General features: G+C 58.5%; 2 protein-coding genes, 2 long non-coding RNA genes and 1 other non-coding gene across 9 annotated transcripts; 3 read left to right on the top strand and 2 right to left on the bottom strand.

The window, feature by feature from the left end:
- Positions 1-287: 287 nt before the first annotated feature.
- Positions 288-6,570, bottom strand: LOC125091342 (uncharacterized). Its single transcript, XR_007124653.1, has 4 exons — positions 6,033-6,570; positions 4,941-5,550; positions 3,866-4,584; positions 288-3,800 (listed from the first exon to the last, which is right to left on the bottom strand). It is a non-coding gene; the product is annotated as an uncharacterized LOC125091342 (long non-coding RNA).
- Positions 6,544-7,686, top strand: LOC125091344 (uncharacterized). The gene is made up of 3 exons (XR_007124656.1): positions 6,544-6,847; positions 7,189-7,316; positions 7,663-7,686. It is a non-coding gene; the product is annotated as an uncharacterized LOC125091344 (long non-coding RNA).
- Positions 7,687-14,403: 6,717 nt separating this feature from the next.
- RPL10 (ribosomal protein L10) lies at positions 14,404-17,110 on the top strand. 2 transcript variants are annotated; one of them, XM_047714883.1, is made up of 6 exons: positions 14,406-14,563; positions 15,452-15,510; positions 15,608-15,715; positions 15,916-16,054; positions 16,650-16,812; positions 16,897-17,110. In XM_047714883.1, the coding sequence occupies exons 1-6, from the start codon at positions 14,541-14,543 to the stop codon at positions 17,047-17,049; spliced, it is 645 nt and encodes a 214-aa protein (XP_047570839.1). In that variant the 5' UTR covers positions 14,406-14,540; the 3' UTR covers positions 17,050-17,110. The 2 variants fall into 2 exon arrangements, with proteins under 2 accessions (XP_047570840.1, XP_047570839.1); XM_047714884.1 differs by lacking the exon at positions 16,897-17,110 and having other exon boundaries at positions 14,404-14,563; positions 16,661-16,769.
- Positions 16,469-16,602, top strand: LOC125092538 (small nucleolar RNA SNORA70). The gene has a single exon (XR_007124994.1). It is a non-coding gene; the product is annotated as a small nucleolar RNA SNORA70 (small nucleolar RNA).
- Positions 17,111-18,220: 1,110 nt separating the features above from the next.
- DNASE1L1 (deoxyribonuclease 1 like 1) lies at positions 18,221-24,898 on the bottom strand. Of its 4 annotated transcripts, none has more exons than XM_047714856.1 (9): positions 24,880-24,898; positions 24,675-24,764; positions 20,998-21,210; positions 20,570-20,658; positions 20,401-20,487; positions 19,624-19,724; positions 19,366-19,478; positions 19,037-19,285; positions 18,221-18,954 (listed from the first exon to the last, which is right to left on the bottom strand). In XM_047714856.1, exons 3-9 carry the CDS (start codon positions 21,127-21,129, stop codon positions 18,820-18,822), a joined length of 906 nt encoding a protein of 301 aa, XP_047570812.1. In that variant the 5' UTR covers positions 21,130-21,210; positions 24,675-24,764; positions 24,880-24,898; the 3' UTR covers positions 18,221-18,819. The 4 variants fall into 4 exon arrangements, with proteins under 4 accessions (XP_047570812.1, XP_047570814.1, XP_047570810.1 ...); XM_047714858.1 differs by having other exon boundaries at positions 24,679-24,764; XM_047714854.1 differs by lacking the exon at positions 24,880-24,898 and having other exon boundaries at positions 24,675-24,873.
- Positions 24,899-25,242: the final 344 nt, after the last annotated feature.

The following is a 25,242-nucleotide window of genomic DNA, read 5'->3' as shown; positions in this document are numbered from 1 at the left end:
TGTGTGTGTGTGTGTTCCTAAAAGTAACGCCTGTGTTTAGAATACACAGAAAAAAAAATGAAAAATGAATTGCTTCTAATTTTCTCCCCATCCCCGCAGTTTCAGCCTCCTTTGTTTGCTGCAAGTCACTCCCGCCTGGCTCCTTCCCCAGGGCCCGGCCCCCTTCGGCTTGGACTTCCCCAGGCTCCCTACCGCTGCTACAAGCCATGCCAGGCCTTGGGCAGAGACCTGAATGTTCTGTCGTGGGCAGTGGGCATGGACACAACATGCTTCCTCACCGATGAGAAAGGGGCCTGACAGCTCCACGGAGAGACAGGGTGACGCAGCTCCTCTCACCAGCTAATCCCAAGTCAAGTGTGTGGAGAGGAGGGACTAACCCTGCCTGGGAACGCAACTGCCCCACACTCAGTACCTGGGCAGGCCATGGATCTCGGCAGAAAGGCAAGCGGAGCCTCCTGGACCCAAGGGCAAGGTTGACGTGACGGTCTGGAGTAGGTGGGGCAGAGCGTGAGGAAAGGGAGCTGAGCTCGGGGCATCCCAAAGGGAGAGAGATGGCATGGCTTGTGGCTGGGATAGCCCTCTAACGCCTCTGTTGCAGGAAAGGGGGAGTGAGGCGTACTTGGCACCACTGTGGTTTCTTGCATGAAAGAAGACAGGGAATAGTCCCAACCATGTGACACAGTCTCCCGCTTTTCATTCATTTATTCCCCAAGGACAACAACGTCCATTTGTCTCCATGTGCCCCGATCCAAAGGTGGTCAAAGGCCAGGCGTCAAGGTCTCCACTTAGTGCTTTCCAGGACACTGGGACTGGCTGTGTGAAAGCTCCCATGGGCCCCCTTCCCCGAAGCAACCCAGGGCTCTGGAGTTGCCCCACCAGGACAGCTGCAGTCCAGTTCTCACACTCCCAAAGGATCAGGGCAGCTTCCTTCCCCTCAGTCCCCACCAAGGGTTCTGAGGGGCCCAGGGGCACAGCAGGGGGGCAATAGCTGCCTTTGGTTCACTGGACAGTGGCTCCCCGGGCAGAGGACCCAGTGGCCCAAGGTGGGGCACCAGGTGTGCAGGCTTGGGCTGCCAGAGCGGTACCACCCAGGACAGGGAGGCTGAGACAAGTGCCCCACAGACTCTGCGAGGGGTAGAGCTCGCAGCTGTGCTCCGACGCTGGCTATCCAGCTTCGGCCCCTGCTGTTCCCAGAGGAAGAGGAGGTCCCTACAGGGCAGGCCCAGGGGTGCACCTGCCTTGAATCCTGGCTGCACAGGATCGAGCAGCGCGAGCTAGAGAGAATACGTCGGGGCCACTGAGTCCTGGCACAAAGCAGGAGCCTACAAAAACTGCCGAGGTCCACAGTCTGGGGCTGCAGAAGGCCTTCAGGGCAGGAGAGAGCCATCGGGTCCACAGTGCTCCTGAACCTGGGTCTGGTCTGCTACCCTAGGCTCCCGGTGGCCAGTCTCCGGGAGAGACTGTCCCACTGGAGGCACGCAGGACACAGGTGAATAAAGCCAGGCCCCACCACTTCTACATGCTGACCAGGGCCCCCCCGGAAGCACAGCTCCAGAGCCGAGCCGAGCTAACCGGGAGCCCCCGTCCGTCCCCAGACACCACATTGTGCCCAGGCAGCTGGGACACACGTCGGGCAGCAAGGGCAGAGGATGCCAGCCTAGGGGAGAACAAGCCCTTGGAGCCAGTGCCGGACAGAGACTACAGGCCAGAAGAGGCCTGAGCCTGAGTCCCGCGCGGGCGGGGGGCGCGGGCGGGGAGGTGGCGGGAGGGTAGCAAGACTGGGACGCCATCCCTGCAAAGGGCCCCAGGGTAGGACAGGCCGATGGCACCAGGAAAAGGAGTCCCGGGACTCCATCCTGCTGGGGGCAAACCGGCCTGGGACAGAGAAAACCCCTGGAGGACACCCCCGACCTCCGGCGCCAGCGCCCTGCCCTCCAGCCCGGATGCTAGGAGGAGACAGGGAGGGGCGCAAGGTCCAGGCCCTCGGCCGGGCTCCCACCCGGGTTGTGAAGGCCCGGGGACCCGCCGAGAGCCGCAGGGGTTGGTGCAGCCTCGGCCCCCCCAGGCCCCACGCCTGTTTGCCAACAGGCGCTGGGAGCAGAGGAGCGGTCCCGGCCACACACCCTCCCCAGGCTGGCCCCATCTCCTCCACTAAGTCTAGGGAGGGGACCGCTGGTCACCCTAGTCTGGAGCAGCCCCCTGCCCTGCAGGTCCTGCCCCCTGCGCGTCCCCTGCGCATCCCCGTGGGTGTCCCCCGCCCCCGCTCCCCCCCACAGCCAGCCTCCACCCCTGGCCCAGCCTCACCTCTGCTCCTGATCCTCACTGTGGCCTGTTGCTGCCCCGCACTGCCCAGCAGGAGGCTGGAAGGGGACTGGGGGGGAGGAAAGGGGAGCACTGGCCCTTCAGGGTGGGTGGGCTGCCACTCAGCGACACAGGATGGGGTCCCAGCACTTCAGCAAGGGCAACGTTAGTCTGGGGAACTGTGGGGTTCCCGAGGGGGCTACCCGGCATGGGGGGGCCGCACCTCCCTCCAGGACATAGGGCCAAGGTGCTTCAGGGCAGCTCCCACCCCGGAACCCCGACGGAGCCAGAGGAAGGAGGATGGGGTGGCCGCTAAGACAGGGTCCGCGAGCACGCAGGGTGACAGGTGCCACCATAGGGACCCCAGGTGCAAGCAGCACTCTGCAGCTCTGGACGGGCCTCCTCCCGCTCCAGCTCCCGCTCCGGAAGGCCCGTCCCAACCTCAGACAGGCTCCCCGCAGAGAGCCGTGTCCCCTCCTCACGTGGAAGGTAGGTCATCCAGGGGACGGCACTAACCAGCGGGGGGCCGGCTGGCCCGCTGGCCCGCTGCTCAGCGGCTGGCTTGGCCACCTCCACCCCTCGGGAGCGGGGCGGGGGGGGGGGGCTGTCTTCCCAGGGGTCCCCGAGCGGGCCCTGCCTGAGGCCACGGGCAGGGCAGGAGGGCTGAGGAAAGCACGGCACAGTGGGTGGGGTTGGGGGCTGTCCTCGAGTGGGCACATCTGCTGAGGACAGGCCGGTCAGAGAGGGTGAGGGCCAGGTTTGGGCAGCGAAGCTGGGGCGGGGACAGTATCCGCAGCCAGGGAGTGCGCCCACCCGCAGAGCGGCCACTAGGAGGAGCCCCTGCACAGCTGGGGCAGGGGAGACTCGGCACCCATGGGGCCCTCGGGAGCCCTCCTGGGCAGGTGGCCCCAGAGGGAAGGCTAAGGGAAGCCGGGCCCTCCTGGCTGTTCCTCCTGCCCAGGGCCCAGGGACAGGAGGGTGGCTCAGCTCAGGTGCAGGCCAGGGGGATGGTGAAGACACTGGTCACGTGTCACCAGGAGTGCGGGGCTCTCCGGGGCCTGCGTGTCTCCAGGGGAGCCATCTCCAGGACCACGCGGCCCAACACCCCGGCGGAGGGATGGCCCCAGGAACCACGACCCCACAGTCCCCGCTGAGCCAAGGCCCAGCAAGCCACGCCCCAGTCTGCTTCTGCTCCGGGGAGACACAGAGCCAGGCTCCCCCGAGACCCACTGTCCCCGGGTCCAAAAAGCACAGGGTGGCCCGAGACGGTGCCAGGAGCTGCCATCAAGGGCCCTTCCCGGCACTGGCCAGCGGCGAGAGCCAACGGGGAGAGCACCGCCCCCAGAACCTGCGTGACAAATTTGGAGCTACCCGAGCGAGTCCGAGCCTGTCATCACGGGGAAGTCATCTCTGAATCCCAGCCAGGAAGGATGGGGCGGGCGCTTCTCCCTTCTCCGGGGAAAGGAGACGCCCTTGGGCTCCCGAGGCCACAGCAGGAGCTCCTCGGCCGGACTGACCGCCGCGCCTCCACCGCCCACCCCGCCCCCACCGCCCACCCCGCCACAGGCCACCTGGCACCTGCCACCCCCTGAGCCAGCAGAGCCCAGCAGGCACACGGGGCTACCTGACACTGCCCGTCGGGGAAGAAGAGGGGCCTGTGGGCCTGCACCCCCACAGAGGGGCCTGCCCCTCTCCTCTCCGCTCCCCGCCCCGACCTGCTTGCCAGCTGCTCCGTGGAGGCTGGAGCACAGGGGAGGAGAGGGGAGTGGGGGGGAAGAGCAGGGACTGCACCTACTTGCAGAGAGGTGACCCCCACCTGCCTCAAGCAGGGCAAGCTGCACCCCGGCCCTGGGGAAGGCAGGGAGGACTGGGGGCGGGGGGCAGCAGGAGCCACTGGGCCCAGCGGAGGAGGTTCCGGAGCCTCCTGCCTGGGTGGGGCCTGGGTGGGGGCCTCCCAGCTCCCGGGCCTGGGGGCGGGGGCTGACGGGGCTGCTGGGATGGGAAAGCCCTTCCCGCCCCCCAGCCCCCCGACTGCCTCCGGGGCTGGTTGCCAGCAGCAACCCCTGTGCAAAGGGCAGAGCGCACACTCCTTGGGCTTTGCGGGCCCCACAGCAGCTCTGCCGCGTATCCTGCTTGCTTTCTGGGGCTTTCCGCGGGTTCTGTTTGCAACCCTGCAAAGACGGAAGAGCCGGGGCGCCTGAGGAGGCTCTGTCGGTTGAGCATCCCACTGGCGACTCTCAGTTTCGGCTCAGGTTCTGATCTCAGGGTCCTGGGATGGAGCCCCTGCGGGGAGGAGTCTGCTTCAGGATCCGCTCTCTCCCTCGCCCCCCACCCCTCCCCACAGGGGCGTGCAAGCGCTCCTCTCTCAAATAAAGCGACTTAAAAAACAAGGAAAAGCCTGGAAAGTCCGATGACACAAAACCCAAAACTGTCTGCCTGACCAAACACACGCCCCAACCCACAAAGTCAGGGGACAAGTGACACGGTGGAGGAAAAAACAGCAGCAAGGTGTGACTCAGGGCTCATCCCATGAACACCCAGAGAGCCTGAAGCAGTCCACGGGGAAAAGCCTGATGAGCCAGCGGTTGCAGGGCGTGGAGGAGGCGAGCGGGGAGAACCAAAGCCAGAAGCTCCTCTACCTGGTCTCACGGCCAGGACGCGCTCAGGTGCTGGGGTCCCAGGGTTGCTCCTTCTGGGGACAAACCGTGGCCAGTGACTGGCCTCGCACTTCACCTGCAGCTCCAACCAGACAACAGGCCACCACGTAGCCAAGCAAACACCAACCAGCAAGACAGGCCTAGGCGGGCGGGCAGTGGTGCTGGGCATTGAGCGGGTCTGGGCAGCATCACCGAGGAGCTGGGAGAGCCCCTGGGTGAAGAGAGGCAGCGGCTTCCCGCCAGCTCGAGGGCCGACCGCACGCACAGACCAGACAACAGTCAGGGCCGTTCTCGGGCGGACAGCCCCCGGTGTGGTCTCCAAGCTCCCCGCCACTCTCCCCCCCGCCACCCAAATCCACGTTCTGGATCTCAGGGCCCATGTTCCTTTCCCATCCCCAAGCCCAGCGTTTGGGTCTTTCCTCTGCCTCATCAGAGAGTTCTGTCCATCCCCACTCCCAGGCACGGGGCTCATTGCCGCTCCTCTCTCCCACGCGTCCACATGTCACGAGCCCCAGTCTGGGAATTCCCGAGCACCTGGACAAAGCCGACACTCTTCTCGTGCCTGGGCTGTGGACGGTGCCCTCCAGACCACCTAGGCAGGAAAGGGTGACTGCCACTCGAGGGCAGTCCCTGGTCTCTCGAGGGCTAGCACCCTCCTGACATTTGCCAGACCCGTGGGGACCCTGCAAAGGAGCCAGCCCCAGGGAGGGCAGGCACGCACACCCCTAGGAGTCTCAGGCCTCCAGAGCACCGCTTCTCACCGGGAGGGCCGGGGCGGTGGGTGGGGGTGGGGGTAAGGTAGGGGTGGGGGGGCTTGTCTCAGACCCGCAGGGACAGCAGCAGCCGCAGCCAGGAGCTTGTCAGAGGCACCCTTTCTCAGGCCCCACCTCAGATCTGCCAGATCAGAGACTCTGGGGTGGAGCCCAGTGACCCGAGTTTGAACAAGCCCCCGGGGGTGACTGTTCTGTGCAGCCCTCCAGCATGAGAACCACTGGGATGGATGGTTCCTGATCGCGCCCGCTGGCTCCGAGAGAAGCCGCGAGCTCGAGCTCGAGCTTGGTCTGCCGGGCTCACCTTGACTGACCTCCCCAGGTGAGAGGCCCGCAGGCACCGCCGATGGTCCCCACCATGCCGATGGTCCCCTGGAGCACGGGTGTGCTGGAGTGGCTTTCCCTCCCAGGGGGGCCACACCGGTCGGGTGACTGACGTGGAAAGACTTTGTTACTTTCCTGCTGTCCACACGCCCAGAAGCGTGGACAGAGACCTCTGACGACCACCACCTTCCCGGGTACAGGCCCCAGCTCTGTCTACGTTTTCCTGGATACTAGGCCTGTGTGTACGGGTGGGGTGGGGTGCTGGGATCTTGGAATCTATGTTCGACAGGGAACCGTCCCTGACACAGACACGCTCAGGGGCCCTGGAACACAGTGCGCGGGGCTCGCAAGGAGCGGGCGGGCGGGCGGGGGGTGGGGTGGGGTGGGGGTGGGTGGGTGTAGGGGGAGGCAGGGCCACAGTCTGGGCCCTGGGAGGGTGGAAGTGCCCAGGAGCGGACAGCAGGGCAGCTCTCAGAGGCCAGGACTGGGAGGGGTTGGAGACGGAGTGACAGGGCGCTCTGTCATCCTGGGGGCGGGGTGGGGGGGAGCGGGAGATAGTCGCCGCCCTCCCTCCTCCCCCCGCCCCCTCCCTCCTCACTAGGACCCTGGGGTCCCCAGTACACTGGCCGTGGCGGCCTAGGGGCCAGACCCTCTCAGGATAGCGCTGGGGGGGCCCTGCGGGGCGCAGCGGGAGAGAAGCCCGACGGAGCCGCGCTCCCCCCTCCCCGCGCCCCACGGCCACCGGGGGCCTGCACTCCATAGAGGCTCCTCCTCCGCCTCCCCGCGGAAGAATGGGTAGGTCCCCCCAGGTCTCGGGAAACGGGGCCTCCAGGACCCGGAGGGGCGGGGGCGGAGCCCAGGAGCGGAGCCCAGGAGCGGAGGGCGGTGTCGAGAAGGCTCGGGCGTCGTCCAGGCCTGTTGAGCCCCGCCCCGGCCACCCCCGGTTCCGTCTTCTCACGTCCCTCGGCGCGCCCACCGGAAGCTCCGCCCCAGGAGGCGGGGCGCCGGCTTCCCGCCCCCTTCCGGCTGGCTTCGCCAATGAGGAGGCTCGGCTCCTGATGGGACCCGCCCCCAGGCCGCCGACGAAGCCCAGCCCCTGCGGCCTGACGGACACTTCCTCTGCCCAATCCATACAGGCCGTTCGCCTGCGCGCCCGGCGGGGCTCAGCTCTGGCGGCTTCCTTCCTCCCGGTGGAGCCCTGGGAACTGTCCGACAGCTGGACGGCCGTCCCCGGTGGCGGGAGGCCGGGGTCGGGGGAAGGATGGTAGGGGCTCTCTGTGCAGAGCCGCGCACGTCGTCCTGTCTGTCCACGCGGAGCCCTGCTTGCGTGCTTTTGGCTTGAGCTTGTTTCTTTCTTTCTTTTTTTTTTTTTTCTTTTTAAGGATTTTATTTGTTTATTTGACAGACCGAGATCACAAGTAGGCAGAGAGGCAGGCTGGGCGGGAGGGGGCGGGAGCAGGCTCCCTGCTGAGCAGAGAGCCCGATGCGGGGCTCGATCCCAGGACCCTGGGATCATGACCCGAGCCGAAGGCAGAGGCTTAACCCTCTGAGCCACCCATGCACCGTATAAATTGATTTTTTAAAAAAGATTTTATTTATTTATTTGACAGAGAGAGAAGTCACAAGTAGGCAGAGAGGCAGGCAGAAGAGAGAGAAGCAGGCCCCCCGCTGAGCAGAGAGCCCGATGTGGGGCTCGATCCCAGGACCCTGAGATCATGACTTGAGCCGAAGGCAGAAGCTTAACCCTCCGAGCCCCCCAGGCGCCCCTGAGCTTGTATCTTGGAGAAGTGACTTGCGGGGAAGTGACAGACCCCAGGATGCCTGCCGCAGTTCCCCGAGGGTCAGCAGGTTGCACGCCTCCTGCCATCGCACACCGCGAAGCGGCCTTGGTGCCATCCTAGAGCCGCCGTCTGAGTTGCGTCCGTGTGTGTGCGCAGGCGCTCTGGCTCTGCAGTTTCCTCGAGCGTGGAGATTCACATGACTGCCACGGGCATCCGCGTCCCGTGGGTCCCTCATGAGGACCCCTCCTGTTGACCTGACGTGAGCACAGCCTCCTCGCCTCTCCTCCCAACCCACGGCCCCCGTTACGATCCCCATCGTTGTATTCTCGTCTAGAATTCCGTCGTGTGGACACTGCTAGGTACACGGAACCGTGCGGTGCGCGGCCGGGGTGGGGAGCCTGCGGTGGGCTCCCCCCCCCCCCCACACGTAATGCCCTTGCGATCCGCGCAGGCCGCTGCATGAATCCACAGTTAGTTCCTCCTTCCTGCCGCTGGCTCCGGTCCTCCGTGTGGAGCCACCGATCAGGCTCAGGCGCTCACCTGCTGAGGGACACCTGGCTTGTTCTCCATTTCAGGCCTCCACGAACACACCTGCTACGACCACTCATGCACAGGTGTTCGTGGGATCCCAAGTTTCCGTCTCTCTGGCATAAGTGCCCACGGTGCGGTCGAAGTTTCTATCTCTTTGGCATAAGTGCCCACGGGTACGGTCGCTGGGTCCCGTGCAGACGGGTGCCGAAGCGTCAAAGATTTTCTCTTTCTGAGGTCGCCTCTACACCCAGCTCGGGGCTCAGACTCACCATCCCGAGGTGCAGAGTCCCACGCTCTCCCAACTGAGCCCGCCGGGCGCCCCAGTTGCTTCGCTCTGAAAGGACCTGCGGAATCGTCTTCCAGGGCGGCTGGACCATCTTCCCTGACCACCCTGCATGTTTGTACAGCACGTGATTTAAAATGTTTACAAAGCGACATTAGTTTGAGCCACATTGTTAACAATTGTTTCTCTCTTCTCACTGTATTCTGCTGCTGCAATCTCCAACGTCCTTATTCGATTTTACACACTACACGTTGATTCCATTGTGTTTCCTTTTCCACTTCTTTTCCGTAGCAACACGTCTTGGAAAACCGGCCATGTCGGTAGACAAATGTGTACGTCCCTTCTCCGGCCGCACGGCATCGGAGAGCACAGGTGCACCGTGCTTTCCGGAACGGATCCCTGGCTGCCGGGACTCTGGCCTGTCCTCGCTCGCTCTCCGCACTGCATCTTGGCGCCACAACAGCCTGCTGTGAACCGGCGCCAGTCTCCCTCTAGGTTATAACCACCTGGAAGTGGAACCGCGGGATGGAGACCTACCGGCGTTCAGCGAGCTGCCAGACACGAACTAATGGCTTCCCGCAAAGAGGCACGCTCGTCCTCCGCTAGGGCTGTCCGTTCTTTGTTATGGATGTCGCGAATATTTTCCCTCAGTGTGGCTTTGGCCTTGAAAGACTAGGCTTGTTGGTTTGGGCTGTCAAGAAGCTGCCCATTTTTTTAAAACAGGTTTTATTTTTGGGACGCCTGGGTGGCTCAGTTGGTTGAGCGGCTGCCTTCGGCTCAGGTCATGATCCCAGGGTCCTGGGATCGAGTCCCACATCGGGCTCCCTGCTCAGCAGGGAGCCTGCTTCTCCCTCTGCCTGTGCTCACTCCCTCTGACAAATAAATACATAAAATCTTAAAAAACAAACAACAACAACAAAATAAAACAGGTTTTGCTTTTAAGCGACCTCTACACCCAACGTGGGGCTGGGACTCACGGCCCCGAGATCAAGAGCCACACGCCGTACCAGCCGAGCCGGCCAGGCGCCCCGACATTGCACATTTCTAGATAACCAAATGTATTCAACTGTCAGTTGCTGATTTCTGGGTTGCGTGTCTTGGGCACAAAGGCCTCCTGCCAAGCGTGAGGACAGTGCGGAGATTCGGGGCAGAATTTATGAGTCCCCGTTGCCAACTCCTCCTCGCCCGAGCCTGGCAGGTGGACCCGCTGGTCCAATCCCCGGGGTCCTGGACAGCTGGCCACAGGCTCGGTGCCGGTCGGCAGAGCCTGGGCCGGGGTGGGTGGGGCGGTGCGACTCGGCCCCCTGCTGCTGCCATCCAGGGATGCCAGTCCAGTTGGAGAGAAAGACGAGGGAATCCATAATGAGAAAATTAGTTACGCTGTTGAAATGCATAGGTGGCCCACAGGTAAGCAAGAGAAATCCCGGAGGAAGCAGAGCCCATGAGAACAGAGGAGGGATCAGGGACTCAGGGACGGGCTGGGGCTGTGTGGGGGAGCTGCCGGGTCGGGTTTCCTGGGTGCTAGGAGGAAGGGCTTTCGGGAGGTGAGAGAGCGGAACGGAGATCCGGCCTGAAACCAGCGCTCTGGGGGTGCCTGGGCGGCTCAGGTGGTTGGGCGCCTGCCTTCGGCTCAGGTCATGATCCCGGCTCAGGTCATGATCCCGGAATCCTGGGATCGAGTCCCCGGACCGGGATGGAGCCCCCCATTGGGATTCCAGGCTCAGCGGGGAGTCTGCTTTTCCCTCTGACCCTCCCACCTCGTGCTTTCTCTCCCTCCCTCTCTCTCAAGTAATCAATACAACCTTTAATAAATAATAGTAAAAACATAAAAACAAGAAAAGTGTCCAGGCAGATTTGAAAAAGAGCCTTTTTAAAAAAAAAGATGATTTATTTATTTATTTATTTGTCAGAGTGAGAGAGAGAGAGAGAGAGAGAGAGAAAGAGCGCGCGAGCGAGCACAAGCAGACAGAGCGGCCAGCAGAGGCCGAGGGAGAAGCAGGCTTCCCGCAGAGCAAGGAGTCCAATGCGGGGCTGGAGCCCAATGCGGGGCTCGATCCCAGGACGCCAGAATCACAACCCCAGCCGAAGGCAGCCGCCCCACTGACTGAGCCACCCAGGCGTCCCTGAAAAAGAACTTTAAAAGTAAAAGAAACACCGTCATTGAAATAGAAGTCCCAACAGATGGATTGAACCCCAGACGGGTGCCGCTGAGGAAGGGGTTAGTGACCCGGAAGCCGGGGCCTCCGAAATGACCTCCTGCCCGGGTTCCCCTCTTGCTGGGCGGTGGGGCTCCTCCTTCCCTGGGAAACTGCAGCAGCCCCTCCTCAGGGCTCCAGGCTCTGGCTCTTCAAGGCACCCCCGTCCTGGCTTCTAGGCTCCCCAGACGCCAACCTCTTTCCCCTTTGCCCCTGCTCTGGGGGCGGCAGCTTCCTCCCGCATTACCTCTGTGACTCCAGTCGTCCAGTCCCTGAGTGACCGAGCCTCCCAGTCAGTCCCCTCTGTTGGGAAACCCTGTTTCCCGTAGCCTGACTCATGCCCGATGGATGCAGGATCCGAACGGGAAGGGGTCCAGGAAGACAGACCGCGGGGATGGAATGTGGGGGCCGGTCTGGTCAGCTCTGGGGCCGCAGTGCTGGGCTCGCTCCCGGCCAGTGGGAAGGGGGACGTGAGGCCCCCGTGGCCGGCAGGGGCCTCGTGGGTCGCCAGGCCCTCACCTATGGCTCACCGGGATGAAGGGCCAACCCCGGCAGTGAGCGCCGCGGGGAACTGGAGCAGCCACCGCCCTGGGTCGCCCGGGTGCGGCGCGGCGAGGACCGTCATGAAGATGGGGGTGCGCGACGATCCCCGAGTGCACCTGAGAGCGCGCCGAGAAAGGACGAGTCCGGGTTCCTTCCCTCTGGGCTCGGCTCATGTCACCCATATGACAACCAGAGAACTTCCACGAGGGCCCTACAAATTCCCTTAGTGCCTCTGCCTGCCAGGGTGGGCAGGGCCGAAAATCAAACAACGTTTAGTTGTGCGGGTTACAGAATCCCAAGGTCAGCGGAGTTCCCAGGTCGTGTTTCTCGTGTGAGAGATAAGGCGGTGGTTGGAGGAGTGGGACCGCCACGCCTGGCACTGGGGCCTCTGGTGGGCCCCAGCTCAAGCTGACAAAGGGGTGACATCAGTCCCTTGGAGCATCATTTGTAGTTCAAAATACCTGCTTTCCTGTATCTAAAGGCCTGACCTTTCCTTGGTAGATAAGGTGTCATTACGTCATCTGGGTTATGATCTTTGTAAAGGAACTCATATTGTGTTTGAGATCTGTGCAATCCCCTGTGTCGCCTGGGCACAAAGTGTGAACCATGAGGAAATAGTGCACGCATCATTACAAATCCCCAGGTTTAACTTATATCTGACAAATGAATCCTATTCGAGCATTATGGGGATGGATTCTCAGGCTGTCAGAGTGAGGCAAGCTGAGACACTCAATGGTGCTGAAGTCCCTAATTGAGATATTCTTGGTAGAAGTTATAGTAGCACGTGTTCTGGTGTGAAACCTAGCAGTACACTTTTGTAGGTGGACTGAAACTTGGACTCAGAGGTGTCTTTTATTTGATGGGTTTTAATGCCAGGATAATCTTGCTGTGAGGTAGACAAGGGAATACAAAATGTTGGGGGGGGACATAAAGTATTGGGCAGAGAGGAATTTGAGGGTAGATTCATTACAGTCGATCTGAACACCCCATCCCTATGTTTCATGGAATGGCCAGAAGCAGCTCTTTTTCGTGAAGCTCTGTGAGAACCTTAAAGTGGGAACACCTGCATTTTTGAAAAGCTCTGAAAAGAAAGCCATGGCGGCAACTGGTCTGCTCAGTCAGTAAAGCATGAGATTCTTGATCCCTGGGTCGAGAGTTCAAGCCCCATGCTGGGTTTGGAGCCTACTTCAAAAAACAGTAACAACAGGGGCGCCTGGGTGGCTCAGTGGGTTAAGCCGCTGCCTTCGGCTCAGGTCATGATCTCAGGGTCCTGGGATCGAGCCCCGCATCGGGCTCTCTGCTCAGCAGGGAGCCTGCTTCCCCCTCTCTCTCTGCCTGCCTCTCTGCCTGCTTGTGATCTCTCTCTGTCAAATAAATAAATAAAATCTTTAAAAAAGGGCACCTGGGTGGCTCAGCGGGTTGAGCCGCTGCCTTCGGCTCAGGTCATGATCTCGGAGTACTGGGATCGAGCCCCGCATCGGGCTCTCTGCTCAGCGGGGAGCCTGCTTCCTCCTGTCTCTCTGCCTGCCTCTCTGCCTGCTCGTGATCTCTCTCTGTCAAATAAATAAATATAATCTTAAAAAAAATCTTAAAAAAAAACAGTAACAACAACAACAACAGATCACCATGAATGAGATAAGCAGGCAGAGGCTATAGCATGCTTGATATATATAACTCTAAATGCTCTAGGTAGAAGAACAAAATAACCTGACTTTTGTTGCTCCAGTGGAATCACAGGCTCTCACCCACTTTCCAGAACTAGAGTCCTTCGATGGATGGGGTGCTGGGTGCCCTGGATAGCACCCTGCACCATCGGTGTAAGTGGAAACCACAAAGGGACCTGCAGGCATTTTCTCAAGTGACAGATTGTCCTGGAGATCAGGTGTGCTTGAGCCGGATCCCCTTCTTGGCAGAGGCCACACCTATCAAGTGACACGGGAAAGACTTTGTCACTTTTCTCCTGACCCCACCTGCAAAAGTGTGGACACTTATGGCGGTTACTGAGATTGCTGGTAACTCAAGCACTAATTCTGCTCACCTTTCGGGATACTATTGTTGTGGGGGCGGGCGCTTTATTGCGAACCATTTCAGAGGCACACACTCCGGGCGCCGGCCCGCAGTGGGAGGGGGAGAGATTGTGTAATATGAGCCCTGGGAGGGTGGAAGCGCCCAGAAGCGCACAGGAAGGCCGCTCTCAGAGCCCAGGACTGGGGCGCAGCCGGAGAAGGAATGACCTGTCGTGCTACTTTGCCATCTTGAGGGGACTCGCAGTCCTCCCAGTCCAAGTCAAGCTTGGGAGCCGACTATCTCTTTTCCCTGCCGGGTCAGAGTGGGCGGGGCTGGAGCTAAGGCTCACACGGGGTCTCTGGGGCCCCGGATCACGGGGAGGCTTCTCCCTGGCTCTTCTCTCGCGAGAGGGCGCAGCCCCGCCCCGTGTCTCCATTGACCGGAGGCGGTGCGAGAGGTTCCCAGCAACGCCAGGTCCGGACTCTTCGGTTAGGGCGGGGGAGACATGGGCGGGGTAAGCCAGCCACTCCGCCGACAAAGGAACGCGGACCGAGACTCCAGCATGGCGTGTGCCGTGGAGTCCTGGAGCGCAGAGGGAGGCTCGGAGGCCGGGTCTCAGCCTCGTGACCTCCAGGAACACGCACGCATCCGCCGTAAGCCCCACTCTAGGGTACTTTCCTTCTTTCAATTCCAGGAATATATGTCTTTTGTAGTGATGGCAAAGCCTCGGCGGGAGTTCTACACCCAAGATGGCCAGCCGGAAGCAGGTTTCTCGTGCCGATGTGGCGACGCCAGATTGGCCAAGCGGTCGCCCGTATGCTAACACCCTGCTGTGCCCCGTTCTGCGCGTGTGCGGAAGCCACGCCTGCACGCAGGCGCAGAACGGTGCTGTGTCTATGGTCTAGGAAGTGTGACAGAGCGTCCATCCGCCCTGGCCAGGACTCTATGGTACCTACGCGTGAAGATAGTCCGCCTATATAAGGCATGCGCAGGCGTGGGAGCGCCTCTTTTCCTTCGGCGCGGTGAGTAGTAGAGGTTCTAGGGTAGTGCGTTGCCCTGCTGATTCTCTGGCCTAGTTTGAGGCCTGCCCTCGTCTTCTGTCCGACTTTATCTGTTTCGTTGCAGCCACTGAAGATCCTGGTGTCGCCATGGGCCGCCGCCCCGCCCGGTGGTGAGTCCCGGATCCGTGAAATTTAGCAGCTGTGAAAAAGGAGGGAGATCCGTATTTCACCTCTAAAACCAACCGTGGGGTGGGGCCTCTAGTGCACCTTTCCTGTACTGGGAACAGACTCTACGTTTTTCCCAATACCTTCCGGGTTGCTTGGGGTGTTTGGTTATACTGTTTCTTTTAAAAGTTGATGTTGCTCTTTAGCGCGGCTTCTGTTTTGTTCGGGGTGGCAGGTTTACTACCCTGGACTACATCCATCCGTTCCACCACTTTTCGGGCTGTGAGTGACGTCCGCCTTTCTTCCCTCCTGTCTTAGAAATGCGCCACGTTTTTGGCTTCAATACCCTTTCAGGGCCTTTGTGTACTATCCCGGTCTTATTTCCGGGCGACATGCCCGTGCCTTTTCGGACGCCAAGGGCCGCCCCAAAATGCGGGCTCAGCCGCCTCGTGTGCCCTGCAGGGGGCGTCAGGATCTCTTCACACGTGGTTTGGAGGCGGATTTAGTGCCACGTGCCCAAAAGTCGGTGGAAGGCATGAACTGAATTACTAATCAGCGAGTTGGCAGTGCCTTGAAGTGAGACATACTTTTTTTTTTTAACTGAAAAAGCCCTTTTGGACATGTTGACTTTATGCGAAGTATGAAACCATAATAAGGGGTCAAGCGATATTGTTTTGCTTTTATGTTCTTAGCATGGGTGTTTTCTAACATCTCACCACCTTACTTTGACCATATCTTGCTTAAAGCCACCAGGAATGGAGACAGCTAGAGATTGACACATTGTTGTCCTCTCCATTCCCAGTCCTCCTTTCGTCTTAGTTTAAGGGAGCCCCCTCAGAGTATTGTTGGGTTCAGTTGTGAATTGTAAACTTGGGTTTCCCCCCTCCCCGCAGTTACCGGTATTGCAAGAACAAGCCGTATCCAAAATCTCGCTTCTGCAGAGGTGTCCCTGGTAAGTACTGGGAGAGCTCCCAAACGAAACTGGTTTGGCTCCACTGACTCAGGTGCCTATGGCACCCACTCCCACACACTTAACAAGTTCTTTACAGATGCCAAGATTCGCATCTTTGACCTGGGGCGGAAGAAGGCAAAAGTAGATGAGTTCCCACTATGCGGCCACATGGTGTCTGATGAATACGAGCAGCTCTCCTCTGAAGGTGAGGCAGGGTGCCATCCTAATCACTCTGTACGTTCTGACTGCCGGGGCTTTATCAGTTAGTCATGAGTATCCAACGGGCAGCCTTTGTCAACATAGCCGCTACAGATGTGCTGTGAGAGCCAGGGAGGGTTACGGTAACTGCTTCAGGGCTGTCCTGTCTCACTGTGCTGCCTCCCCCCCTCCCCATCGCCAACCTAGCCCTGGAGGCTGCCCGTATTTGTGCCAACAAATACATGGTGAAAAGCTGTGGCAAAGATGGTTTTCACATCCGAGTGCGGCTCCATCCCTTCCATGTCATCCGCATCAACAAGATGTTGTCCTGTGCTGGAGCAGACAGGTGAGCTGGGTCCTGGGTCTCTGCCTTTTCAGGTGTTTTGCCATAGTTGAGGCCCTCGTTTGGCTTCATTTTTTTTCTTAATCAGAGGAAATAAATGGGCCTCACACAACCAAACTCAACCACCTGTAATAAAACCAGGTTACATGTTACTGGGTGCATTTTAATGGACTATTTTCCCCTCCTACCACTGCACAGAATTGGCTTGAGGGAACGAGCATAAGAGGTATGGTGACTCAGACTTCACCTCTTGGTGACTGGCTGGTGGAGGGAGGTGCTTCTGAGGGAGTAGCTTTAATCCTGCTGACAGCCATCTGCCAGCAAGCAGGTAGCTGAAGCAGTCACAGTTCAGTCTTTCGGATGAGCCCAGTGCCACCTCATAGGGACTGGCTAGTCAGTTTTGGGGTTTTCTGTTCTCTGCAGCCAATTAAGCCGACTGTGCTCTTTGTCTATGGGGGCCCAGTGTGCCATGGCTGCAAACAGTAAGCTCCTCGGTAGTGTATGCAGCCTGTTGATTGTACGGGTTGCCCTAAGGGACCTTGGAGACAGCCCTTTTGGTGGATGCTGGGGTCTGACCTCATGGCTATCTCCAATTTAGGCTGCAGACAGGTATGCGGGGTGCCTTTGGAAAGCCCCAGGGCACAGTAGCCAGGGTCCACATTGGCCAAGTCATCATGTCCATCCGTACCAAGCTGCAGAACAAGGAGCATGTGATTGAGGCCCTACGCAGGGCCAAGTTCAAGTTCCCTGGCCGCCAGAAGGTGAGTTGTGCTGAAAGCACCATTCTTTCTTTGCTTGCCTCAGTGTCCAGATGTTGTGATGACATTCTTTTCATCTCTCCCTAGATCCACATCTCCAAGAAGTGGGGCTTTACTAAGTTCAATGCAGATGAATTTGAAGACATGGTGGCTGAAAAGCGGCTTATCCCAGATGGCTGTGGGGTCAAATACATCCCTAACCGTGGTCCCTTGGACAAATGGAGGGCTCTGCACTCATGAGAACCTTGGCACTATCCCTTCCCGTCATATTCATGCCCACCAATAAATCCAACTTCCTGTCTGTCTGTGCATTTGGATTCATGGTCGGGGGGGCTTTTTGGAGACTCTGAAGTCACAGTCCTTTATTTTGAGAAGGCTGCTAAGTTGGCCAGGATTGGCATCTTCTCAGTTGTCTAGCTAGGGTGTTGACTTGGACCTGCCTAGATGAGAAGTTGTCAGTTCGAGATTTCCCTTTACAAGTCCACTCTGATGAGTTCCTAGGCACTGAGTGCTGCTATGGAAGCTCTCCTTGAAGAGGGTCCCAGACCAGCAACGTGATCAGAAACGGGGGAGAAGAGAAGACCAGGCATGGTTCCGGCCATGTGTTAAAAGTTGTAAGGCAGCTTTAACCCACACTCGAAACTACCTGCCACCCCTTCTGTGGCCTCTACAAGTCCTTGACTGCTTCACCCTGAGCTCAAGCTCCCCCAGACCACCTGAAATGGCCTGTAAGATGACCTTTCTTGGCAGATAGATAGGGTGCAGCTCCCCTTGGTCTGGGGGTTCTTTGTGCTGTCTGGCACTTCGGTTGTAGGCCAGGGTTCCAAGAGGAGCATTCGGTACAGTACCCTGGGGCAGCAGAAGTAAGCCAGCGGGATCTCTACTAGGCCCGATACCCTGTGGCTTCTCACCCAGAAGAGGGTCCTAAAGAGATGGCTTCCAGAGTGGCCCACGGTGGCTGCCCAGCCCCGCTGCTGCTTCCCTGGGCTGGGCTGGGCTGGGCTGCTGTGTGAGTCTCTGGGCCTTGGAGAGTCCACCAGCCTTTTGTAATCATTATTTAACAGCCATTCATTAAGGTTGAAAATTACCTTTATTCTTGACCTTGAGATGGTTCTAAACCATAAATATTTGCTAGTTTTACTGAGCTCTGGAAAGTAAAGCTGGGGAAGGAAGAGTTCTAGGATACCATCACCCAAAACAGGATCATTGTTAACATTTTGCTAAGTATCTGGTAGTCTCTTCACCTGCACGAGCACCTAGGTACTCATGGGTGGGGCCTCTCTTCTGTGTGCCCCTTAACCTTGGTTACCAGCCCAAGCCTCGCCTTGTGGGCACGCAGCCAGCGTGGACCGACTGTACTCCAGGTGGGGGGAGGTTGGGCCGCACCGTGGTTGTGAACTTGGGCTTGACAGCAACTGTTTTTATTTATTGGATTCAACAACTGTAAATACTTTGTTTGCTAGTTACTGTGCGTGTGTGCGTGTAAACTGCTTATCGATCCCTGTGTCTGCCGCAATTTTAATATTGATTCATAGGGATCCTGCGTGTAATAAAAACGGCCCCTTGGCACATCTGCTTGACGTATGTAATAGACCCGCAATTTAGCTTTTTGTTCTCAGCGGTGTTTCCTTTTGGTTATCTAATAAAATCTTCCAACCTATTGTGATTCCCTTCTCTGAGCCCTGCAGTTGAGCGCAAATCATCTGAGCCCCCAGCCCTGGAGCCTGCTCTGTTCCCACTCCTGACACTAGCTGGGGGCAGAGTGGCATGCGTCTAGCCTCAGGGCCTGCCTCCTCCTACATTCTAATGCGGGGCAGGGGCCCAACCAAAGAATACAAGCCAAGCGGAAGAGAAGGCAGATGGCCAAGGGTCCAAGGGTTGCATTGCAGTGGGGCGGAGCTATGATCAGATAGAGGAGTCTCTAGGGAGCACACACGGGGGAGTGAGCAGGATCCGAGTCCCGAAGGCAGCGCGGTCCTCACATCTGCGGGCGGCAGGCTCAGGGCTGCTTCAGGCCACCAGGCCCAGGCGGGGGAGCAGGAGCAGCAGCAGCAGCAACAGGGCGGCCAGGCCAAGAGGCGGGAGCCCGGGTGCCGCCCGGTTCAGCTCTACTTCCACAGGGTAGTGGTCGCTGATGTTGAGGGCCTGGGGGATGGCAGCAGGACAGAGCCTCAGCGTTGGGGCCGAGGCACTTTCCTGTGGGCCCATTGTGGCCTCACCCCTTTACCTCCTCCTCAGTGAGGCCGAAGCTCCTGGGGAAGTTAAAGGCAGCCGCGGAGCGCAGCAGGCTCTGACAGCGCCCCCCGTGCAGCACCACGCGGTCGTAAGCGCAGCGGGTGCTGGCCCGCACCGTGGTGTCCTCCTCGTCGCCGATCACCCACTGGAAGCCTGCCTGCGTCCGCAGCACCAGCTCCCCTAGGCGCTTTTTGGGCAGTGAGGCACAGTCAGCGTTGAAGTCCCCGAGCAAGATCATGTCCTGGAGAGAGGGGGCAGGAGTCAGACCCGGCCACCCAGTGCCCCTCCCCCCGATCCCCCGTGTGATCATCCCAACCTTACCTGGCTCTGCCAGCGCTGGGAGACATCCAGAAACACGTCGTACAGGGCGTTCAGCTCCTTCTCCACGGCCTTCGGAGTGGTGTGCAGCGGGACCAGCACCAGGCTGGGAAGGACTGCAAGGCCCCAGGGACCGAGGGCTCCCACCCGCTCCTGGGCACACCTCTCCCAGCCTCTTCCCAGCAACCACACCCTCGGGACCGCCAGCCAGCCCCTCCTTCCTGCTCCCAGGCAGCGGGGCCACCCTTCTTCCCTTCCTACCCTTGCTGGGAAAAGTGAACTGGGCCACAAAGGGCTCCCGGGCAAAGAGGTCATCCGTGTCCTCATACACGTAGGAATCCAGGATCTGTGTCTTGTGTGACCTGGGGGACCGAGGCATGAGAAGCAGTGGCCCCACATCAGTGATATTTAACTCAGAGCCGGGACTCAGAGCAAGAGGCCCTCCATGACCAGCCCTGTTTCACGTGACCGCAGCCTTCCTAGCTGCTTTTCTAGAACTTGTTTTTCATTGAGATATACTTCACATAACACGGAAGTGAATTCTAGACAGATGATTTCATCTGTATAAATAGGTCTCCTCTCCTGAGCACGCCCCTTGCCCTCTCCATCCCGACCCCAGAGGGTTCCCCCACCCCAGGCTGTCCTACAGACTTAGGGCTGTCTCTGGAAACTGGGTCTGCCCAAGGTCCTCAATGAGCCCCCACTGTTGAGTCTCTTCCCAGAAGCTTCGGCTGGTTCACTCCCAAAGAGGAGGCCAGCCTTGCCCTGAGCCCCTGCGCTGGTTTCCACGGGCGAGAGGCAGAGTGGCCCCACGTCTGCGCACGGATAACGAAGTCCCCCTGCCGTAGGGACACGTGGCCATCACAGCTGGCTAGGCTGGAGGAGAGTCCGAGCCCAAAATAAAACCACTGAGGAGAAAAAGTGCAACGAGAAGGTGAGGGCCACCTTGGGAGGAAGGCACCTGCAGCTGCTGGGACGATGGAGGCTCCTGGCACTGGGCGTGGTGCCAACCCCCGGCCCGGCCCCGTCTGTGCTTACCGGTACACGTACACGTACTTCTCCATGTATGTGCTGCGCCCCAGCGAGGGGCTGCTCAAGACGCTGTAGAACCCAGAGCCGTCAAATCTGCCGGGACAGGGAAACCCAGGGTCAGGGCCCCTGAGGGGCTGGGGGGGCCCCCAGATTAGCCCCCCAGAGCCTTCCTCACCGATTGAGTTCTCGGAGAAGGAGAGAGATAGCACTGCCAGAAGCATCCACCACCTCCTGCAGCACCATGATGTCACAGCGAGCCAGGATCTGCCGGACAGCAGGAGGGCTGGTCAGTGCCAGCGACCTTGGGAGGAAGTCGGGCTCCCTGGGAAACTAGCACTGGTGCGGCCAAGAGTGATGCGGCTCTCTGGCTGAGGCCCACGGAGAGCACCGGGACCAGCAAGGACCTGGGAGAAGACCGAGTGCCCCCCAACCACACTGCACCCATATTACAGAGGAGATGGAGGCCGATGACAGGGAAGGAATGTGCTCCCCATCTCCATACCCACGACTCCTGATGTCCCCTCTCCTCTGGGAAATGTCCCTGGTCAGGCAGGGCGGGGGCTTTGGGTCGTGGGCACAGCTTTCCTTCAGTGATGAACCTACCCGAACAAAGGTGTCCATCACATGTTCTCTGGCCGCCTTGGAAAGCGTCAGCCGCTGGCCATTGAAGGCACAGATGCGAAAGGCCTCAGCGCCCCCAGGCAGGAGAAGCAGGAGCATGGCTGGGTAGTGCATGGCTGTGTGGGGACTGCTGGGACCTTCTGGAGGAATCCAGGCCGTCCAAGGGCACGCTCCCAGCTGGGCTCTGTTCTGCTTCTGAAAGGACATTGCAGTGTGGGACTGAGCCAGCACTGGCCTCCCAGAACCGGCCTCCCAGAACCGCCAGCATCATAGACCACCTGCCTTTCTCCCCATGGACACCTTCAACACCAGCACGCAGGGCTCGACTTCACTTTTTTTTTTTTTTAACGATTTTAAGTGGTGTGCCTGGGTGGCGTAGTCAGTTGAGCATATGACTCTTGATTTCAGCTCAGGCCATGATCCTGGGGTTCTGGGATCAATCCCACACTGGCGGGCCCCATCCTCAGCGGGGAGCCTGCTTCTCCTTCTCCCTCTGCCTCGTCCCCCCTGTTCATGCTCTGTCTCTCAGTCTCTCCATCTCTCTCAAATTTCGAAAATTTTATTTTATTTATTTATTTATTTATTTATTTATTTATTTTTTAAACAAGTCTTTTTTTTTTTTTAAGATTTTATTTATTTATTTGACAGAGAGAGATCACAAGTAGATGGAGAGGCAGGCAGAGAGAGAGAGAGGGAAGCAGGCTTCTCGCTGAGCAGAGAGCCCGATTGTGGGACTCGATCCCAGGACCCTGAGATCATGACCTGAGCCGAAGGCAGCGGCTTAACCCACTGAGCCACCCAGGCGCCCCCGAAGATTTTATTTTTAAGTAATCTCTATATCCAATGTGGGGCTTGAACTCACAACCCCGAGGTCTAGAGTCTCATGCTCCACGAACTGAGCCCACCAAGTGCCCCTCGACTTCATTCTTCTTAATTGTGCTAAAATACACATAGCATAGAATTTAGCATCTTGACTTTTTTTTTCACCATCTTAACCATTTTCAAACGCAGAGTTGAGTGGCATTAAGTACATCCACACTGTTTTGTACATTCACACTGCCATTCATTGCCAGAATTTTTCCAGCTTCCCAAACTGAAACTCTGTCCCCATTAGACACTCGTCCTCTATCCTCCTCCCCCCAGCCCCTGGCGTCCACCGTCCCACTTTGTGTCTCCATGAATCAGACTTCTCTCGGCACCTTGCAGGAGAGAAGTCATACGTTACGTATGTTTGTGACTGGCTGATTGCACTCAGCATGTCGTCAAGCTTCATCTAGGTTGTAGCATGTGTCAGAATTTCTGTCCTTTTTAAGGCCGGAGAGCATTCAGTGGTATGGATAAACCCAACTGAACTGACCTACTCGGCCGTTCATGGACACTTGGCTCGCGTCCAGCCTTGGCCGCTGTCAATCACACAGCTTGCGAACCTGAGTGCGCCAAGATCTCTTCCAGTTCCTGCTGCGGATCCTTTTGTGTGTATACCCAGAAGTGAAATTGCTGGGTCACACTTTTCTGGGGAGCCACCAGACCATCTTCCATAGGGACTAACCCCTTTGTTCCATTCCCACCAACAGGTCACAAGAGTTCAACGTCACAGTGAATTCCAACTTTTCACCACCATTAACAACATGTATCTCTCTGCTTGGGAGATGCTATCTTTAAGACAAACTCCCAGCAGCAGAATTACTGGGTTCAAGGGCGTATGCACTGAAAATCATCTCAGCCAGACCAAATCACCCACTGCAGAGGGGGATGGGCCCCTTTCCCACGGCCCTGCCCTCCCCAGACAGCCCATCTTGTTCAACCTACCTGCGAAAGCCCCCCGCTTTTTGAGCATCTCTTGGTTTACCTTGGTTTCAGATGCACTCAAACTTTGTCCCGTCATTTGGGTTCAGCCCCTTGCTTGATTCCTATCCGTGTCATTCTCATTTAAGCAACTAAGTCCCTCTACTTCTGTCTGCCTGCTTTTCTCTGTCACCTCTGTAACCAGACTCAAGGTGTTCACCCCCTGGGGTGCACCACCTTGAACACAAACCAAGGAAGGGTTAAAAGCTAAGAGGGTTTTGGGGGCGCCTGGACGGCTCAGTCATTAAGCGTCTGCCTTCAGCTCAGGTCATGATCCCAGGGTCCTGGGATCAAGCCCCGCGTCAGGTTCCCTGCTCAGCGGGAAGCCTGCTGCTCCCTCTCCCACTCCCCCTGCTTGTGTTCCCTCTCTCGCTGTGTCTCTCTGTGTCAAATAAAGAAAATCATTACAAAAATAAATAAAATAAAAGCTAAGAGGTTTTTAGTTCTTGGTACAAGTAAGGAGACGGGGGATGAAGCGCTGTCTCCCCAGGACGTTAACAGAGGAAGCTTTTATCCAGTGGGTTAGGGGTGAGGGCAGGGAGCTTACATTACATAGGCAGTTTGGGTTCAATTGTGCAGGCCTAGCAAGTCAACATGTTAGTGCAAACGACGTATGTTCAAAAAATGCTGGAAAAGTCCACCTACAGGAGACTTTAGTATTATAATGGGCTAAAGGGAGTTACTTTAGGACAACTCACGGCGAGGGGGGGGGAGCAAAGGGACTTCTGTGCTCAGCTCCAATCTAGCCCCAACTGGCTCACAGGAGGCGCTATCAGGCAAGACACACCTAGCAAGGGGCTGTGAGGTGAGACGCTGAGCTGGCTGGGTGTCTCCGTGGCTGGAACTGTTGGTTTGGTAAAATAAACCATATTCCTTCTCTGCTTCCGTCTCTTCCCCCACTGCCTTCTACTGATAGCTTTCAGCCCTCTTATTTTTTAAAAAGATTTATTTATTTATTTAAAATATTTTATTTATTAATTGACAGAGAGAGACACAGCGAGAGAAGGAATACAAGCAGGGGTGGTGGGAGAGGGAGAAGCAGGCTTCCCACTGAGCAGGGAGCCCAACACGGGGCTTGATCCCAGGACCCTGGAATCATGACCTGAGCTGAAGGCAGACACTTAATGACTGAGCCACCCAGGTGCCCCAAAGATTTTAATTTATTTGAGGGAGGAAGGGAGAGAGGGAGAGAGCGAGAGTGAGCAGGAGGGAGAGGGGGAGAGAGAGAACCCAGAGCAGGCTGCACACTGAGCACAGAGCCCCACACCAGGCCCCATTTCACGACCCTGAGATGACGACCTGAGCCGAAACCAGGAGTAGGACAATTAACTGACTGCAACACTGGGGCACCCCTTTGAGTCCTCTTATTTGAGTAACTTCCCACTGCATCCCAGGTAACGTTTTGTCACCTCCCGCTCTGCCTTCCTCTATCTTCCTTGCCCTCTCTTCCCTGTTCTCCCTTCTTTGTCATCTAGTCTCTTTCATACTCCTGGCCGGGCTGAATGTCTGTCTCTCCTGGGCCACCTGCTCTGTCACTCATGCTGGCTTGGATGCCCTGCCCTGGTTACTATTCTGGGATGTAGGAGCAGCCCCTGGCTGTCAAGGGAAGGCTAGAAGGCTCTGGGGTCAGGAGCCCACACAAGGGCCAAGGGCAAGAAGAACCATAGTGACTGTTTCTGGCCTCAGCCCAAAGCCCAGCCCAGGCCCAGGCTCCCAAGCTAAGTCTTGGCCCCCAGCGGTTCCCTTCCCCTTTTTCCCTTCTCCCCATGCAGGGGGCAACTTCCTCCCTCCCTCTGCTCAGAGGGCTCCCATACCTACTCAGACCAGCTCGTATCCACGCCTGCCGCAGCTGTAACCAGATCGCAACCCGTCTACGGAGTCGCCGCGGCGGTCTTGGCAGGAACCTTAGGGAAGAAAGGAGGAAGGGACTCTTCCTGACCCACCCCTCCGGCCAGGCGGGTCGCCCCACCCTTCCTGGCGCTGGGGCTGGGCCCCCCGGGGCCCACAGCCGGACTCCACCTTCTCTGACCCACGTGGAAGCAGGCGCCTGCTGGAGGCCTGGAACTGTGGGCGGATGACAGCCCCGTGAGTCACAGAGATCGAGCCTCAGCGTTCCTATAATGAGTGGGGTCCCTGTGCCAAGGGCACGGGGGTGTGGGGAGCCGGCCCGCAAATGCAAACCAGGAGCTGTGCTCTCTCAGGCCCAGCCCTCAGTCCCCCACACGGGCTGCCTCTAGGCGGCACCTGGTAGGAAACACGAGAGCCCAAGCTTGTGCCCGACGTCGGGGGAGCCCTGCTGCGAGCCTGGGGACCCCGGAGGACAAGAGCCTCCTCTCTGTGTCCCCAGGGCGCCTGCCAGCGTGGCTGCACACTTCTCCGCTC

The sequence above is a fragment of the Lutra lutra genome, chromosome X, assembly GCF_902655055.1.
Source record: "Lutra lutra chromosome X, mLutLut1.2, whole genome shotgun sequence".
In the NCBI taxonomy this organism is placed as follows: Eukaryota; Metazoa; Chordata; class Mammalia; order Carnivora; family Mustelidae; genus Lutra; species Lutra lutra.
The sequence above is the reverse complement of the archived record's forward strand: the minus strand, read 5'-3'. Positions and strand labels throughout refer to the sequence as shown.

Coding starts and splice junctions, on each gene's coding strand:
- RPL10 (XM_047714883.1), top strand. CDS start 14,541: ATGGGCCGCCGCCCCGCCCGGTG. Junction 15,511..15,607: donor CTTCTGCAGAGGTGTCCCTG/GTAAGTACTGGG, acceptor AGTTCTTTACAG/ATGCCAAGATTCGCATCTTT. Junction 15,716..15,915: donor CGAGCAGCTCTCCTCTGAAG/GTGAGGCAGGGT, acceptor TCGCCAACCTAG/CCCTGGAGGCTGCCCGTATT.
- DNASE1L1 (XM_047714856.1), bottom strand. CDS start 21,129: ATGCACTACCCAGCCATGCTCCTGCTTCTCCTGCCTGGGGGCGCTGAG. Junction 19,725..20,400: donor AAGTACGTGTACGTGTACCG/GTAAGCACAGAC, acceptor TCGGTCCCCCAG/GTCACACAAGACACAGATCC. Junction 19,479..19,623: donor GTTCACTTTTCCCAGCAAGG/GTAGGAAGGGAA, acceptor GGGGCCTTGCAG/TCCTTCCCAGCCTGGTGCTG.